The following is a 19014-nucleotide window of genomic DNA, read 5'->3' as shown; positions in this document are numbered from 1 at the left end:
CGATTATCAACTAGTTTCTATCAAAAATTGTTTTAAAATTTTCTTTCCATTGATTCTGTTGAGTTGATACGTTTCTGATATCGGACATCAAGAAGGAGCAAAGTATTCACGTTAGAAATCGCGAGTGTCACATTTCAGTAGAAACATAATTTTCGCTCACAAGCGCACGCGCTATTCACCAACTTTGTGCAGAAATTTAATTTCAGTTCAGTGATTCTATTCTATTCTTGGAAAAAAAGATTACATTATTTTATGGAATTATAGGAGTTTTGAAGAATGTAAAATGATGATAAAGCGATTTTAGTTGTTTATTAATCATAATGATAAGGAAACATTTGAAAATGCTTTACTTAACTACCACTATAATTAATTTGAAAATTATTTGTCCTATAAATACAAGGCTAGTTTCAATGTGTTTTGTACTCGCTTCGGCAGTACATATACTAAAATTGGAACGATACAGAGAAGATTAGCATGGCCCCTGCGCAAGGATGACACGCAAAATCGTGAAGCGTTCCACATTTTTTTCTCTCCCTAAATTAATAAGCAGCTCTAACGAATCCCACATCAGCGATATTTGTTATTTATTTAATTTCGGATGAGCGGAAAGATAAATTGCCATAAAAGTTAGAAAAATAAATCGTTTTAATGTTTTAAACTGTAATTTAAATTTGAACTAAATTCTGATTCAAAATGAAAATTCACTGAATGATTTGTATCTAAAGGAATTAACTGTGGCAGGCCTTCATATTCAATTGTGTAAAAAAGGCAAAATGTGATTACAAATATGAGACAACAAAAACTTTTTTAATTGTTTTTATTTATTGATTGATTGATTACAAATATGAGACAACAAAAACTTTTTTAATTGTTTTTATTTATTTATTTTCAAATTTATATTACAATGATTCCGATTTACGACATTCTAGGTCCAAGATAACTTGTTTTAGCATGTGCTGAAATATTTGATGTTTTCAGGGATCTTTTGGAAAATTTTTCAAAGGAAATATTAAACATTAGGACGATAGTTTCATTGAGAACTTGGAAAAAGAATAGGAGGATTACTTCTATAAAAGCATCATTCCAAAGTTGGTTACTACCAAATCAATTTTGTTAGAAACTTAAGCACGTTCGCAAAGAGTACTTCGAGAGCTTTTTACACAAACACAAATGATGCAATTCATGAACTACACCATTAACTTCTCTTACTGAAATCGTAACCATCATTGCAAAGTTGAAAATCCACAAAACCTCAGGTCCAGACAAAATTGTGACTGAAGCACTCTCCCAGAACACACATTTATAACAAAATTCATTCAATAAATACTTTCTAAATTATTTCCCCTCTAGATGGGAACAAGCAAGCATCATCTTAAAAAACCTGGCAAAAATCAAAATTCTTTCGAAGCTACAGAACCATCAGTCTTCTAAGGCTGTTGAAGAAAAAAAATGATGAAAAATTTCTTCAAGAACAAAATTTAAAATAGGAAAATAAAAATTTTTTTTATCATCCTAAACCTCAATGATATAGCAGCAAATCAATAAACTCCATAGTAGAGAGTTTGTAATCAGACAACTCTTAATTTCTTAGAGCACTTATTTATTCTTCCCTTACTTCCGACTATATTCTAGCATTTTTCTTAAAACAATTTAATTTTATCTTTAACTTTTCACAAATAAAATTTTTATTTAAAATAAAAGAGGAAAAACAATTCATGGTAAAAGAAAGCTATGCTCACAATTATATTTTATCTCTTACTTTCAATTATGTCTTTTAAATTTGTATTCGATTTATAAGCGTTAGCCATTGAAAAAAAATAGTAAGAGCAACTGCTTTGCTTAAATTTCTGCATTTTAAATACATTTTCTCCTGATTCCCTAATATTTAGTATTCAAATCATGGCATGATAAATTTTCATTTATATCAGTTTCCGAACTTCTAAATTAATAAGCGTTTTATACGAATATATTCTATAAAAATGCTTTTTACGCTAGAATAAGAATTATAAAGGCTTTTCAATTTATGTTCACTGTTAATTAATTCCATTATTTATTGCTTCTTGAGTTACCTATTGACTCATTGTCAGAGATAATGATGCAAAATTAAAATACAAGAAACAATTGCTTTAATTACCACTATAAAAGTATACGCAAATTATATATAATATTCTGCAATCGTATTTTAGGTTAAAAAGGGCGTTTGCCTGCTAAATGGCACGCAGTATCGCTAGCAAGAGATTCTGGACGCATAATTTTTGGGAACGGCGGCTGCTGATTGCCATTGCATTTGGCGCCTCTGTTATCATAATATGGAAGAAAGTGAACAAGCTACATGTAGTCGGAAGTAATGTGCGTACTTCATCTGAAAATGTGATGCACTTTGATTCTTTTTCATCGTGATGCAATAGTCTTCATCTTTGGGTTGCAGCGCCATCTGTTAATCGCGAAAACTCTATGCTTTACCATTGCACGAACATCTACATTCCGCTTTTGTGGAATTGGTTCTCTGAAATTATGAATTACCTGAGATTATAATTTATCATAACATTTGGCGATTCTTATATCTCAAATGGTTTAGATGGAGGATTGTTTGAGAAAATGATTGAATATTATCTGCTGTTTTAATCAAATTCTTAAGTCATGGTTGAAGAATAACACTTTTATTACCTATTTGATATGAATTTTCAATATACAAGGCTAATAAAATTTCTTCTCTCACAAGACAGTAAAATATTACATATTATACAAAACTGGATTGGATAAGCCAGTTTAAAAATCAATCTACTACAAAATATGAAGGTCTACTCTTACTATATTAGTTTTAACATGTAATAATAATCAGAATTAAAAATAAAAGTTGATTTATTTATTTGAATTCCAGCAGAGAGGAGGGTAATTCGGTGTGTTGGAAAATAATAATTCCATAACCCGATAGATGGCGCAAATCTGCCATTACTCCTCCGCGTCTACCATTGTTAAAGAATGCGTTAGAGAAAGAAAGTTCGTATCATGAAAAGCAGATGTATAAATCTGGCGTTAAGATTTATAAAATTGTAGACGGTCGAACTGACAGTTCTGTAATTCTCTTTTAGAATGCAAGCAATATGCGACTGGATTATTAAAACAGGCAGAGTAAGCAGTTGCCAAAAAATCTGAAGCCGTCGAGATTTTTTTTGCTTTTGTTTGTTTAGCTGTTCTTTCAAAGAACTGACTTTTGTGCTTTCATTGATTGAATTATATTGAACACATCCTATAATTTATTCAAATTAATATCAAATATTGTTGAAACTTTAGAGGTTTTTCCAGTTAATTGACATTTGCAAGACTCACTTTTACATTTAGTGCTTTGCATGACTTGCTAAGTACATCTGAACAGTATATGAAATTATATTTGTCAAATTGAAAATATTTATTTACAAGGTCTGAGAGACATATTCTCCATCTAGAGCCTTCATCAACACCTGTTTTTATTAATGATTTTCGTCTAATATGAATGCAACAGACAGCTTTAGAAGAAAAATGCTTAAAATTTATCCTTAACATAAATTGAGTTGCCTTATTTTGAAATTTTCGAAGCCACCTATATATATTATTGAATGTTATACAATATTTCTTGATAAATAAGATTTAAATTGTTATTTAGACCACCTTCAAAGATGCTAGATGTTTAGAAAAGCTTCCAAACGTACAAAACACGGAGGAATTGACTTGAAGAATTTGTCTAACTCCTTTTTCCTAAGCGTTTTCCTAGGAATCTTATTCGCAGAATTTGCTAAATTCTGATCTGAATTTAAATACGTCTACCAATTATACGATACAAAAAAGAAAAGAAAAAAATCGACTTCGATTTCTGAATAAATTTCTGTTTCAAAATTTTCTGAGTCCGAAAAACGCATTTTTAGAATTATATCTGTCTGTGATCATGATAATTTAAAAACACTACAGGCATGAAATTTCTCATGTGATTCTTTTTTAACGTTAATTCTACAGAAATTTGCAGATTTCTGAAGAATTTTAGACGGAATAGGTCTGTAAGGTTGTCCATGCGGACACAGTAACTAAAAAAAAAACAAAAAAACTTTGAAGTATGAAACAAGACATACAAATTTATCATTAGATAGGACCCGCATTTAATTTTTGGCCCAATCAATGGAATGGAAACCATTTAAAATCCATCCTCAGTTTTCTTCACTATATTACGAAATAGAAAAGGAGCCATATTGTGTTAGCATGCAAGGTATTCAACGAATGAATCTATCACTTGTTTAAAAGTATCTATTTTATAGTACTGTTAATCTGTATATAATATTCTTTATGCGTCTTTCTACATTGTGCTTTTATTTTATCATAGGATAGAGAAAAATATTGTAATCGTCAAAAAATTCGAAATCCAGATTTTGACTTTTCTCCATGTTTTAGATCTCCCCGAGTTCGAAAAACACATTTTTGGAAAATGTCTGTCAGTCTGTGACAAAAATAACACAAAACCGCTCAAAACCGTATTTCAATCGTCAACCCATGTGTGCGTTTTCTTAAATGTACACATATTCAAAGAATTTTTTTTTAAATGACAACAAAGTTTTTCATGCTTACTAATCAACCTACGTGCAATTTTTGTATAATCAAATCAGTTCAAATTAGGATGTCCAGAATCTTGAAAATTATTTTTTATAATACTGCCTCTTTCTTTCTTTTTCTTTTAGCGTGTCTGCATTTTCAGTTATTTATTTTGATTTTTATCTTCTGTAATTCGAAAGAAAAGTTAATTTCCAAAATTCAGTACTTTTTTTTATCTCGTTTTATAACTTTATCTTAACTCATTATGGTTTTGACTTCGATGGCAATAAGTTCGGTGTGAGAAACTCAGAGCAAAAACTATAAAAAAATTATTTTGATGTAATTTACCATAAATGTTGTCATTAAAATTAAATTTTAAATTCCATTATATCTTACTGCTTTTTTAGATAACTCTCATTAGTCCAGTCTAGTTGTACTTCGACATTAAAAAAAATAAATAACAGCTATTTTATACGTTTTTTAAGTAGTTGAGTTGGCCATTCAACACAGGCCTCTAAATTTGCACCCTGATATGTTGCGAAATAAGGGAAAAGAGGTGGAAGTTAAAACTCCAGTTTTCCGCGTTTCGATAAAAATCTATTAAATCTGAGAGGAAAAATCGCACCAAAAAATTGTCGATATAAAAAAGACATAAAATTAGTTGAAAGTTTTTATGATGAATTAATTAAGACAAAAGTAAATTTAATTTTCTCCCCATTTCAGCATTTTTAAAAATTTAACTTAAATATGCGTTACATAGAATGAAACAGGTATTAAAAATTCCAGATGTATTTTCAAAAATTCGACTTTATTGGGAAAAAAAAAGCAGCATTTTCAAAACCAACTTTTAAGCATTTTTGTAACAGTCAAATTTCATTAACCGAAGGAAAATCTGTTCTAAAAATATTGCTTAAGTCTATCTTATTTCACATGTTTCCCTTCTAACTTCATTAACCTTTGATAGAATATGATATCATTGATTAGATTAATTAATAATGATTCACTTGCTCCATTTTGCGATTCCGGTGTAATGATAAAAACAGCACAAGGTTTTGAGTCTAACGTAGAAGTCCCTGATTTTATTTCTCATATTTATATAGACTTCCATCTTACTTTTAGCCATAGCAACAGCACGTTTCAAATATTAACATATTCTTTTTACCTATTCGATGAATTGTATTCATTGCAGCACTGGGGCAAAATGGAGATCAAGGCGCAAACTCTTAACGCCGTGTTTCCATTTTCGCATTCTGGATGACTTTTTGCCAACACTGAACGAGCAATCTATGATCTTAGTCAAGAAGCTCCAATCTCATCAGCATCAAGATTTTGTGGATATCACACCTCTAATGGTATTGTGCACATTGGATATTGTGTGTGGTAAGTTACCAAATGACAAAACGGCCAACATTAGTTGGAACAGTTTCTGTGTTTTGAATAAAATATCGTGGATTGTCCTGTTAAGTACGAGAGTTCAATTAAATAGTGGCAATTACGCAATTAAAGCTAAAGTACCATTGCTATTAGATTGAACCGTTTCTAACCCATCGATGTAGTCCCTAGTGTTATGTTCAGCTTGTTTACAAAAATGAAGTAGCATAATTGAATTAGTACTCCTCCTATTGATGGTTTGGATGAACCGATCTATCATTAATTCATTGGTATAATTGTGTTGTAGCAAATATTAAGAGGTCGATCCTTTTTCTTTCGAATGAAAATCACAAGGATTAATTCTGAAATTTATCCACTTCCAGCCACGAAAGAAAAAAAAAAGACTCACGGATTGCTATCGAATTTTCTAGATATTCTTCAACTGTAAAGTTTGTGCCCAAACAGACAGCAGAACTAGTATTGCTTCAAGTATTTTACGCTTTACATGTCGCTGGAAATAAGCTGTATGAAAGGCGGCGATTATATCGAAGAAATAAAAACATTTCAAACCACCATCTAGATAGTTGTCCATCAATGTTGCAGTTATTTTAATAACTCCAATTGATCCGATTGCATGTTTTGTAGAGCACCTTAAAATCCATTATCTGTGAGACGCACCTAGTTTTGCAATCAAACGCCACATGAATCATTATTACTGCAGCAAGTACTAACAGAGTCATTTATGTTTTTGAAAGAATTCATCAATTCTTATCCTGATGTTGTGAAGAATGCATGGTTTTTACTGGCAATATAAGCATGGGCTTGTATTATACAAATGTAAAGTAAAATGTAAAGGAATTTACAATTATTCTCTTATGCTTATCGAATATTCAATGCAAGTGATATATAAACAATGAAAAATTCCAAAATTAACTCAATATTAGATTTGTGTTATTACAATTACAAGCGAATTAATTACAATATGTTCGAATTATAAACAATATTTTGACATTATTTTTAGAAAATTCAAGCTAAGAAGCAAATTCGAGCTAACAACTAATTTCATTTAAAAACATTCCATTTACCCCGTGTTGCAGAAAATAAAATCCTTTAAATAATTTAAATGAAATGAAAAATAACTTATCAGTTTTTAAGAATATGATGAAAGTTGCATGATGAGATTTTTGTTTTTTGACGTAAAAAACATTAAACTAAGCCTCTCCTACTGAGAAACCTTCCAAAATTGTGGTCTAGGACTTATGTTGTCCTTAACATTTTTATTATACCGTAACTTGATTTAATCTGTTTTGTTAAATCCTATTTGGAACTTTTACTATTTCAGGATTCTTTTCTCAGATCAAGGCATTCTACCAAAAATAACGGTACTACTCAGTGACTATCATGAAGGAGATAGTCCTCTGTTCCAAGGACAAAGGACTATGCTCCGACAAACTTACCTGAGCCTGAAACTGTAAATTCTATTACTTTTGAACTTAGAAAATACGTCCTATTTTTTTCTTATTTTGATACTAGCCGCCTTTGGCGACCAGCCGGTTCACCAATCTTAAAGTTCGTTAAAATTTTAATAATTAAATATTTTATGCAATTCCTACTTTAATAACTTCTTCATCAAAATATTGTAACACTTCAAATCTTGATAGTCATATAATTCACTCATAATATTATTACGGCCTTCAGTCATAACGTAATATATATTCCCCAGGTGCATATTCTCGACCTCCAAGGTACACATGTACCAAATTTGGTAGCTGTAGGTCAAACGATCTGGCTTGTAGAGCGCCAACACACACACACACTGAACTTTATCTAAGTTTAGATATGTAATTCAAAACATTCCTTCAGTTTAAAGACAATAAAGATGATATTTATCTACTAAGATCTATTATATATATATATATATATATATATATATATATATATATATATATTCCTTTGTCATTTTTTTTTGTCGACATTTGTTTCCAAGTTGAAAATTATGATTTTTCGTGGAACTGTTCTCCATTTAATTTTTTCTCTTCAGTGTCATGGCCCTCTGATAAGTAATCGTACTAATACGCCGATATTGCAAGATTTTCTTACACTATTTGCCATTGTTCTTCAGATAAAATCTTCAACATCGAAGATTAGCCTACAAATAAGTTGAGATTAGTTTCTGATGATAATTCACGACTGCTTGCCAACAGATAAATATATCTTTCAGGAATCTAGCTTATCTTTGACTTTTCTGTTTTGATTTTACTGCTGTTAAACTCAATTAAAAAAATTTTTTTGATCAATTGCTTTTTTTTTTTTTTTTTGTTAGAAACCGTAATGGGAACTCACATAGGTGCGCAAAAAGGTGAAAATTCAGATTATGTTACTGCGGTTCACAAGTAAGTAATTCTTGATATTCTTTTCATATGCATATCACTCAAAGTTTAATATTTTATTTTTAATTATCACATTAGATGCTCCAAACAATTATTATCTATAGTATTTATACAAAAACGATCTTAATTTGCTTATTATATTCTCTTCTCTATAATTCAATAAAGAAAGTAAATTAAAAATGAATGAAGGACAGATTTATTTTAAAATAAGTGACAGATATTTTTTTAAATGTCGACGGCATCAGCTCATTAATTTTAGAAAATAATTTCTATATAAAAATAGTTATACCCAGATTTCCAATATAGCTTTCATTGCAAAGTAAGATATAAGAAAAAGTCACATTAATTCAAGATTTTCTGTGGTCTGTTATTTTTTCCTTAAAGTTTAACGTACGAAAATTTTAGCAATCCGATGAATATGCTGGATTATTTATAAATAATCTAAAAAATTCAATCATGCAAATTTTGAACTGTTTATATTTCTAATTTTAATTTTATGGAAAGATGGAATTTTCGCTTTTGTGTTTTGCCCTTTCTTCCTAACATATAGACGTATGTCTAATATAGAGATAAGATTTCTTAATGGAAATAAGTTTCAATCGATTAAGTGCAGATTCTTATCTAAAACAAATAAAATAAAATTAATTATAAATTAATATAAATTAAATATTAATTATTACTTAGAATATTTTAATTGATAAATACATTAAACATAAAATTTTAAGGATGGTTTGTAATAAATCAGAACATATATATGTATATTTAAAATATAAAGGATTCATGAGAAATAATAAAACATTTATATTTTACTAATAAAGAATGGTCTCCTCAAAAATTTCTCGCATATAAAGAGGCATTATCTTCCTGTCCCTTCTAACATAAAATTATAAACATTGGACAAGAATGAACATTTGATTAGGAAATACGAGATTGTGAACATTGAATTATGAAACAAACAGTGACTCAATAGCAGTAAAAATGAAAATTAAAATATAAAAATACTGAAAGAAAATAATGAGCAATAGACTCTAACCGATCCTTGAAGTATGAATATAATGAATCAGCATAAAAATTAAAATTTGCAGGTTTTAGTACATTGACTTTTGCTACAATCCAACAATAATTTTTTTTTCATGAATAAAAATTAAATATCAAATCTTAAGCTTTATGGAAACATTGATGAATCTGACAATTTAAGCATTTATATTTATAAAACGCCAATGTGCGTGTCACAGGAATGGTCTTAATGTTCTCGTTTTCACGGTCTTGTTTAAGGTTCCCAATCTTAATGCGAAAGTATGGAGGAAGGCTTAGTTCCTTTATTAGCGAGTAAGCGAGAAAGTTTCAGAAGACCACACGAACTTTTCTAGATTTTGCGATTTCGTTTTTGTTATAACTGAAACTTATGCTGGAAAATTAGTATCCAAAATAAAATGGCCAATTTAGAAATGTAAAGGCTGCAGAGAAATAAAACAAAATTCTAATTTCATCAAGCATTATATTGAAAAATTTACCAAAGTTATATGATTGGATCCACAGAGTAAGGGGAAAAAAATCGTTGATATTTTATTTGCGAATTTCCCCGTGAATTATATTTCTTAAAAATTTTTCCACAAATAATGTTAATGTTTCTCCAACCTAAACATCAAAATACAGAAACGCCTTTCCATCGGTCAGTTTGTAAACTCAAAAACTAAAAAACCGACGAACTAAAAAATAGGAATTTGATATATGGTGTTCACATTGAAAGCATGAGTTTCAATCAAATTTTGGACATCATCTGTATAAAATTTATTTCATGAAGATGAAATTTAGTAAATTGTTTTATTAAAACTTTGCATCTGTAATAAATTTTGGGCTCAATGTTTTTAAGTTAATAGTTAATAAAACAGATTATCTATCGCTGATAGTTAATCGAACAGTATATCTATGTGTATACAAATGCGATAACACAAAACCTCAGCAAGTAAGAAACGAACAATTTAATATGACCTTTGCACTATATCTGTATTTGAAATCGTATTCCAGTCTATCAAAATAACAAAACTTCGATTGCATACTTGATTCTCTTGGCTTTACCACGAAACATCATTTTTTAATTTAGAGATTAAATGAGAGACTTAAGAATGATTTTATCAATTTTGATGACTAAAATAATTTTTTTTCTTTCAGTTTAGGGGACTTTTTCAATCAGCGGTTCATCAGACCTTGGTTGTGGTCTGATGCTTTATTCAGGATTTCCAGTTTAGGAAGAAAGTTTGACAGAGATCTAAGCATACTACACAACTTCACAGAAAAGGTGATTATCTTTTCCAACTCGGATCAGAATCCCAAAGTAAATTTTCATTTATCTGCAGTTTGATTACCTAACCACTACAATTTTAAAATCGGAAGAAAAAAAAAATTACATAGATTGTGCAAATTTGTGTCCACTGCAGTTAACAGCAAGTGCGATTAATTTTTAAAAAACCTTATGTACTCTGACAGATTTAGTCCATTTAAACAATCGTATAAGTCTGCATGTCACCGACAGAGACAAACTACATTCTACAATCCACAGTTCTATTTTAAAAATGTACAAAGCTCAGTATATGCAAGGATATTATATTGAACATTTGTAAACTGGATAGTTCCGTAGACGAAGTAAAAATGTAAAGAATAAACTCTGAAACGTAAAGTCAACAAATGAGTTGCAAATGTGTAAAAATTAATCACGTTTAAAAAATGAAATGCAATTACTCAAAATTTATTTTAATATTAAATGTCCATTGAATTTTGATTAATCACAAGAAATTTTACCCTTCTTTGCTTAGATTTTATTCCTGTTTAAATATATAGACTACGACTGTAGCGCCACTTTGGCCACTAGAATAAAAAATACTAACTTTTTTTTCTTTATATATTTCAATAAAATGTATGAGAAATGGCATTGTGTTTGTTCCAGTAATTTCTTTGTAATTAAACAATAGAAAATTGTAATTAATTATTAACAATCTTTACAATGGAAGAATTACACTTATTTTATAAAAGAAATATAAAACAAAAAAAGGCATTATTTCCATCAACAAATGATTCTTTACCAGCATTACGTCAGTAAGTGAACGATGATTAATAGATTTCAATTTTGAAACACTTAACATTTATTACGGGAACTTGAAATGAAATTATTTATATTACGAGAAATAAATGAATACATAGTAAATTTTAGTACATACGAGCATAAAAATATTGAAGTTGTTTCGGCTTATGGACACAGTATAATTCTGTCGTTAAGCTCACGATATTTGGTTTTACCAACCAATTTTATGTTTTGGGGCAGAAGCCGCCTGCTTAAATTCATCCAAAACTCATGGGTATCATTCTTACTTTCGCATTATAGGTTATACGAGAAAAGAAAAATGAGAGATTATCTCAAGAACATATCTTTCGAGAACAGAGTCCAGATGATGAATTCAAAAATAAACGAAGACGAGCATTGATGGACTTATTGCTGGATTTGCATTTCGATGGACATCAGTTAAGTGAAGATGATATTAAGGAAGAAGTGGATACTTTTATGTTTGAAGTAAATATTCTCTTGGGTTTATATGTATATAGGAAAAAAAAAACTTTTCTGGACTTATATAACGGAGAATATATATGTATGGGTATCTGCTAGTGTTCATGTGTAAGATTTTTACGGAGTATAACATTTACTCTAGAGTTACTAAATTTGGCACAGATATACTTTAAACAGTGAAAAATGTGTACTTCTGAGTGATTATTTAAACGCTCAATTTGAATTCTAATTAATTCTAAACTAAGCGAGATATTGTCATTTTTCTGTAATAAGCCCTGAAATTAAGGCTTAAAAATTGATTTTGACATCATTTTAAATTTTTTAAAAATTGTTTTTTAATAATACCTATGAAATTGTCATTCATTTTTTTAAATTTTAGCAATTTTTAACCCTTTAAATTAATGCTTAAAACTGATTTTTACAACATTTTAATTTTTCTTTAAATTGTTTTTTGATAATACCCATAAACTTGTCATTCATTTTTTTTAAAATTTAAGCAATTTTTTTAAAAATAATTTGTGATTAAAATTTTTAATAATAAAATTATATTGTTGCATTGAAATTTCGAACCATTTTCAATGATTCATTACATTTTAAATCGTGTGACTCTCTCCCACTGTCGAAAACTGAGAAAAAACTTCTTATTAGTTGAGAGATTTACTTGAGAAAATCAAAATGTAAAGCCATATTACCGCCAAATATCAGTATGAAATAAATTAACCTAACATTCAAGTTTCCAACGGCATTATGATGTCAGGAATCTCGATTCCAATAGGAAATTTTTCCATGAACATAGAAATACAACAGATACTAGGCTGTTAAAATAAGTCGCCTTTAATGTCTATTACAATTTCGTGCTTAAAAAATATTTAATTGCATACTTGCCACGTTATACATAAGAGATATACTTGAAATTAATCACAACCAATATTCCCAACAAACCAGTTTTTCATAAGGGACTTCTAGTTAAAACGAGTGAAAAGGATTGTCAAGTCCAGCTAACCTAACAGAATTTCTTTGTAATATTTTATAAACAATTACTTCTTTTTATTTTTAACTAGAAGAGGTATCCGTCTAGTCGAGCTGTTATCGTATCATCAGCAACTTAAAACTGATTTAACGTTTCTTGTCTGTCACATCTATTGCTAATATTTGTTTCCATGCAAATTATAATGTTCACGAACGGGACCTTTTCCATACGTATTGTTCACAAATCTGCACAACATATTTCGCTGGACATTTCTATTACATTTATTCATTTTCTTCTAGGGCCACGACACCACGGCCATGGGACTAACCTTTGCTTTGTACTGCATTGGTCTTTATCCTGAAGTGCAAAAGAAGATCCATGAAGAACTAGAAGTCATTTTTGGAAATAACAAGCAACGTCCTATCACTATGGATGATGTTCGTAGTATGAAGTATCTGGAATATGCCATCAAGGTACCTGAATAGTAATAATAATAATAAAACCATTTTTCAGACCAACCTTTCCCTTCCCTCCCTTTTTTTTATTACTTTTTTATTTATTTGTTTATTTTACTTTCTCGGATACAAAATAATTTTATATATATCTTATAAATTTCCGGTTTTAACTTCTCTGAATCTGAAAAAACAGAGAGAAATTTTCTTGCATATTTTTACTATGTGACTCAGTTTGGTGTTCTGTGGTGCGTTTTGGTGCTCTGGAACATGCTAGTGCTTTGTAGCACCATCTGTTGCGAAAATGAGTTTGTATTCTGTTATATCTTTCTTTTTCACCGGCTGAATCTCAAATTTGATATCAAGCGTTAATCATTTCATGTACGTCATACTTAAAATTTCGTTTTTTTAACTGGCAGCATTCTTGTATCACCTTAAAGTGAATCAATGGAGGATTTTAATACAATACATATCAACACACATCCGGAATATTTCCTCCGTTCCAGCTTCTTATGTTTTTGAATTCTCATTTTTAAGAGACATGAGAAATATGACTATTTTTGATGATTTTATGGAAATTTTCATCTAGAATGTTTAATAAAATAACCCGAAACAAATTTCATTTATCTAGCTCTTTTGGAGTTGTTATACCTAATGATAGTTTTTTTTTTTAACTTTAAAGCATTAAAGTTCTTCAAAATCTTGAGAATTTTTTTAATTTCCTTGGCTTAATTTGATTATCTTAGTATTTTCTTTTTGTATCGGGAAAGTAGGAATCTGAATGTCTGTATTTCTGTCTATCCATGTATATATAATCCTCAGTAACACAAAAAAACGCAGCAAGGAAGTCTCATAGTGAATATTGAGTTTGCGACCTTGTTATTACTTTACAATGTTCACTCATTTTCAAAATTGTATCAAATTCTCTCAAAACTATCACTTTTTTACAAGCAATTTTCTCTATTGTACTGTGGAGTTATCAAAATAAGTAATATATATATATATATATATATATATATATATATATATATATATATATATATATATATATATATATATATATATATATATATATATATATATATATATATATATATATATATAAAACTTTTAAGTCAATTCCAACTTATTTTCTTATATTATTTATATATACATATCTTATATTATTTATGATCGGGTGTCGCGTCAATAATCTCAAAGCTTGGCGACACACTTGGCGACATGGAGACGGATTTGGCGACCAAATAGAAATTACTGGACAAATTTAATTAATTAATATTTGAAAGAAAAAAAAACTGTATTAACATCAAGTGTCGTCCACTACAAGTTTTAAAAAAATGTATTTGAACTTGAGTGGATAAATAAAAAGTATTTTATTAATAATTGAAAATTTAAATAATATATAGGGAGAGTGTGAACTAATAGTAGGAATTGAAGAAATAGCACATTAAAGATTGTTTTGAAATATTTATCGCAATTCATCATAAGCATCTAAAATCAGTCAGTCATTTAAAATCAGTTCAAGTTGTACTCAAGAAGTTTCATTTAAATTAAACAGTACCAACATTCCGGGCGAACTAATTGGTCTTCAAAAGCGGCTAGTATTAAATGAGGAAATCGAGGGGACAACATTCCAGATCGTTTTAATCTATCCTGAAAATTTTTAAAAACTTTTATTAAAGTTCAATTCATACATAATGAAAATTTTTAGGAAGGATAATGGGGATTTTATTTATATTTTTATTTATTGATCTATAGGAATCTCAAAGACTTTATCCATCTGTGCCAATAATAGGCAGGAAACTAAACGAAGATATTCATTACCGTAAGTACGTTTTACTTTCGTTTATACGAGATCTTCAAAAAAAAAAAAAAAAAAAACATTTCCAGATTTTGGTAAATCTCCTTCTTTCAGACACTTCTCTAAAACAGGGAAAAGAATTGTAATTATCTTTGTCTGGTGGCATGAGGACTCAAACAACAAAAAAATGCTTGAAAGACAATATTAGACATGTAATCTTACCACCAAGATTGTAGACTGAATTTTTAAACAATAATACAAAAAAAAAAAAAAAAAAAAAAAAAAAAAAACTGTGAGTTTGCCGATACGCGTACATGTGAACAAGACGGATTTCAGGATTGATCGACGAGGCTTAAGAGGCTTTTGGTTGCTAGGTTCTAGGCAACGAAGGTAAATAGAACTTTTTAAAAATTTTATCTGTCAACTTGCAACATAAATAAGTTTACAAAAAATACAAATTTTATCAGTTGCAAAGTATCAAGGATAATTTAACATTTTCGCATAAATAATTGGTCAGGTTTCAATCTGTTTTAATATATTTACTTAATTCCCGCAATTTTTTATAGAAACCAAACATAAATGTAGAAGGCCTCGGTGGCCTGGTGGTAAGGTCTCGGCTTTGGAAGACCCGATTCCACCGTCAAACTGCCGTGTAAGCGGTCCTGGTACACGTTAAATCCGTCGGGGCCAAACATCCTCCCGCTGATATGATGTAGAAATTTGGAGAAGGGGGAGGGTTTCCAGCTTACGTGTCGTCCTCGTCTTCTGACCGCAGTTCAAAATGACGAGGTCCGTCCCAAAATGGCCCTTGTATTACCTTAAAACGGGATGTTCATATAACTAAATAAAGCAAACAATATACTTAAATATAAATGTTTACAAACGTAGAAACAGCATATTCATAGGTTATAATAAATAAATAAATACAAATATATTTAATTTCACAAAATTACTAAAATAAAATTTAACCACAATTAAATCAACAAGATCTTCTCTGGAGCGACAATCCGAGATGACCTCCCCTCCTCAGAATTTCATTCCATGCCGTCTTATTCTTCGTTAAGGTCTCCCAATTTGTCACCTTAACAGTTTTCAAGTCTTTTTCCAGGGAGTCAATCCAGCTAATGTTTGGATCTCCCTCCTTGTCGGATACAAAGTGGTTTAGACAAAAAGTTTTTTTTTTTTATGCAATCATTTTTTTATGTTAAGGTATGTATGCCCTTAATAAAATACAGTGTAAGAACACTATATCACAAAGCGCAATGTCCTCAAGTCCTTTCCAAGTCGTTCAATAACATTTTGATTAAATTAAAAATGTGTTCAAATGTCAAAATGAATGAGTAAGTTTTTATTAAATGTGCGACCTCATTACGTGCACTGCCTGAGCTACCTCGAAAAATGTCTGCATCTGCCGCTGCTTATGAATTCGACAGCTTAAAAACGCAACTAGCTAGATTGATGAAATTTAGCAGACAATTTTATCGTTACAATTGCAAAAATATGTTTCTTGTTTCTTTCAGAGAGTTATGTCATTCCTAAGGGCATTACTGCCCATTGCCAAATCGTGAGCCTGCACAGGCGAAGTGATATATACGAAAATGCAGAGATATTCGATCCGGAGCGATTCATGCCTGATAATGTATTGAAAAGACACCCTTACGCATTTCTACCATTTTCGGCGGGACCCCGTAATTGCATAGGTAAGTTGAATCCACCTTCCCTAATATGTAGATGCGCCAGGACATCAGACTTCATTAATTTGTGAATAAATAAATCCTACCTTTACATAGTTCATGGCAGAAAGAGCTATTTTTGAGTGGTATTTAAAATTTTATTCATGCAAAAGTCGAGGCGAAAGCGTTAAAAGACATTTCTTTATTTTTTACTTTCTCGTTTACAAGAAATGCAGAGAGAAATTGTCTTAATTGTCAAAAAATGTGACTTCAGAATTTTGATGAGTCTCCAAGTTTTAGATGTCCCCGAGACGGCGTCTGGCATAGGGGTAGCGCGTCTTCGCCCGTGATCTGGGCGTCGCGGGTTCGAGTCCTGATTTGAGCATCGTTGTTTTATCGGTGAGATGTGTGAATGTGCCCTCGTGTAAAAAGAGGTTGTGCAAGCGAATGAGTGATGCGTGTGTAGCAAAGTCGTACTCTTGGCGCTACTGAAAAAACGAGAGACGCTCCCCCTCCGGCTTAAATCACTGTTTTCGTAACAGCGGGCTTGTCCGTGGCAAGTGCAATAAAAAACAACAGATGTCTCCGAGTCCACATTTTTGAAATTTTTACCTTTCTGTTTTGTTATTCTGTCTAATTAAACATATTATGCTTTATAATAACTCATAAATACATTTCCAAATTTGTACGAAAACCATTGAATTTGGATACATAGAATTCGGAAGCGCCTTCATTGGACAGAAAACTAAAAAGTTTCAAGGAGAAAATTCTCGTTTGTTTAACAGCAATTTTCGTTGACTATTGCACTTAAATACATTTTTTTTCTTTTTCTGTGTGCGAGTTATAACTGCTATATAATGAAGAGTAAATTTTGAAAATAAAAAGAAAAAGAGAGATGAACGAAGGATAAAATTTCATCATAGAGGCATCTACTCTAATTTCTATTTAGTATTAGCCTGTGAAATTTTAGGAATAATCTCACCTTTTCTTTGGCGTTGTCTAAGCCGATTTGTTTGGCGATGCCTGGATTCCGCCAAACGAATAGTGCCATTTAAATATTTTCATTCATAAAAATTTGTTTCACATTTGTATACGGTATATATATATATATATATATATATATATATATATATATATATATATATATATATATATATATATATATATATATATATATATATATATATAATATTATTTTATGTGAAGCAGAATGCAGTCTGAAGACCTTGAAGAGGCTTTTCATCTTTTTAAATTCTTTTTTAATATCCATTGGGAAGGCATAATTATTTACAAGCAGAGACGCGGACAAGACGTCCGCCACAGAGCAGTACAAAAGCCAAAGTGGGGAAAAAAAGGGCCCAAATAAATTACCCCTCGCCTTATATAATCTTAGATTTTGACAGGGAAAATATTTCTTTACAGTGCTAATGTATTATGAGATTTCGATAGGGATTTTCATTACACGGGTGGACAAGGTAGGGGAAACACAGGGAGATTTTAAAAAAGAATTTGCTTGATCAGCGGTATTTTATCTCTTCACGCGTAGTGTGGGAAAGTTAGATTTTAGCTGATTCAACAATTTAACAAAGCTTCTCTTGAATTAATTAAGTAGAGACAGTGGAATTGGATCACGAAATAAGAGAATATTTTAGAATGAAGTTACTATGGGCTAAATTAAGATGAAGTTACTATGAAAATTAATTAAATTGAAATTAGAGTTAAAATATCATTACATATATATATATATATATAATGATATCTAAATTAAATCGTAATTAATTTCCTAGTTTTATCTTAATTTAAACCCATATTAACTTAATTCTAAAATGTTCTCTTATTTCTAATCCAATTATACCTTTTTTTATTTAATTAATACTACACAAGCTGTGTAAAACAGCTTCAATCCGCACTTACACACGCTCCAAGTGAAGGGATAAAAATCTGTCAAGCTAAGCGAATTCTTTTAAAAGATACCTAAATGCCACTTACCTAAATCGACACGTGTAAAGAATTTCCTATAAAGATCTCACTTGGGATAAATATTTCGCTCTTGTGAACGGACGTCAGTTCATCATCGCTTCTTGTGCATAAGTTATGCCTCCCAGGATGGAATAAAAGCGAAGTGTAAAAATTCAAAGTGTCTTCTCTCTCTTCGGCCACGAAACTGCTTAACAATATGTTTTATATATATTAAAATCTAATTTAAACTTAATTAATTTCCTAATTTTTAGCTCAATTCAG

General features: G+C 30.1%; 1 protein-coding gene and 2 non-coding genes across 3 annotated transcripts in view; all 3 read left to right on the top strand.

Moving 5' to 3' along the window:
* Positions 1 to 19014, top strand: part of LOC129957058 (cytochrome P450 4C1-like) — a 35202-nt gene that overhangs the window by 13665 nt on the left and 2523 nt on the right. The window contains exons 4-10 of the mRNA XM_056069194.1: positions 5747 to 5937; positions 8252 to 8321; positions 10491 to 10617; positions 11698 to 11883; positions 13147 to 13320; positions 15058 to 15124; positions 16621 to 16800. Of these exons, the coding sequence (XP_055925169.1) occupies positions 5747 to 5937; positions 8252 to 8321; positions 10491 to 10617; positions 11698 to 11883; positions 13147 to 13320; positions 15058 to 15124; positions 16621 to 16800 (995 nt within the window). The remainder of the gene's footprint in view (positions 1 to 5746; positions 5938 to 8251; positions 8322 to 10490; positions 10618 to 11697; positions 11884 to 13146; positions 13321 to 15057; positions 15125 to 16620; positions 16801 to 19014) is intronic.
* Positions 420 to 526, top strand: LOC129957920 (U6 spliceosomal RNA). Its single transcript, XR_008783020.1, has one exon. It is a non-coding gene; the product is annotated as a U6 spliceosomal RNA (small nuclear RNA).
* On the top strand, positions 2190 to 2298 carry LOC129957978 (U11 spliceosomal RNA). Its single transcript, XR_008783074.1, has one exon. It is a non-coding gene; the product is annotated as a U11 spliceosomal RNA (small nuclear RNA).

This window comes from Argiope bruennichi, chromosome 11, assembly GCF_947563725.1.
Source record: "Argiope bruennichi chromosome 11, qqArgBrue1.1, whole genome shotgun sequence".
NCBI classification, from domain to species: domain Eukaryota; kingdom Metazoa; phylum Arthropoda; class Arachnida; order Araneae; family Araneidae; genus Argiope; species Argiope bruennichi.
Note: the sequence above shows the minus strand (reverse complement) of the source record. Positions and strands in the feature narration are given on the sequence as shown.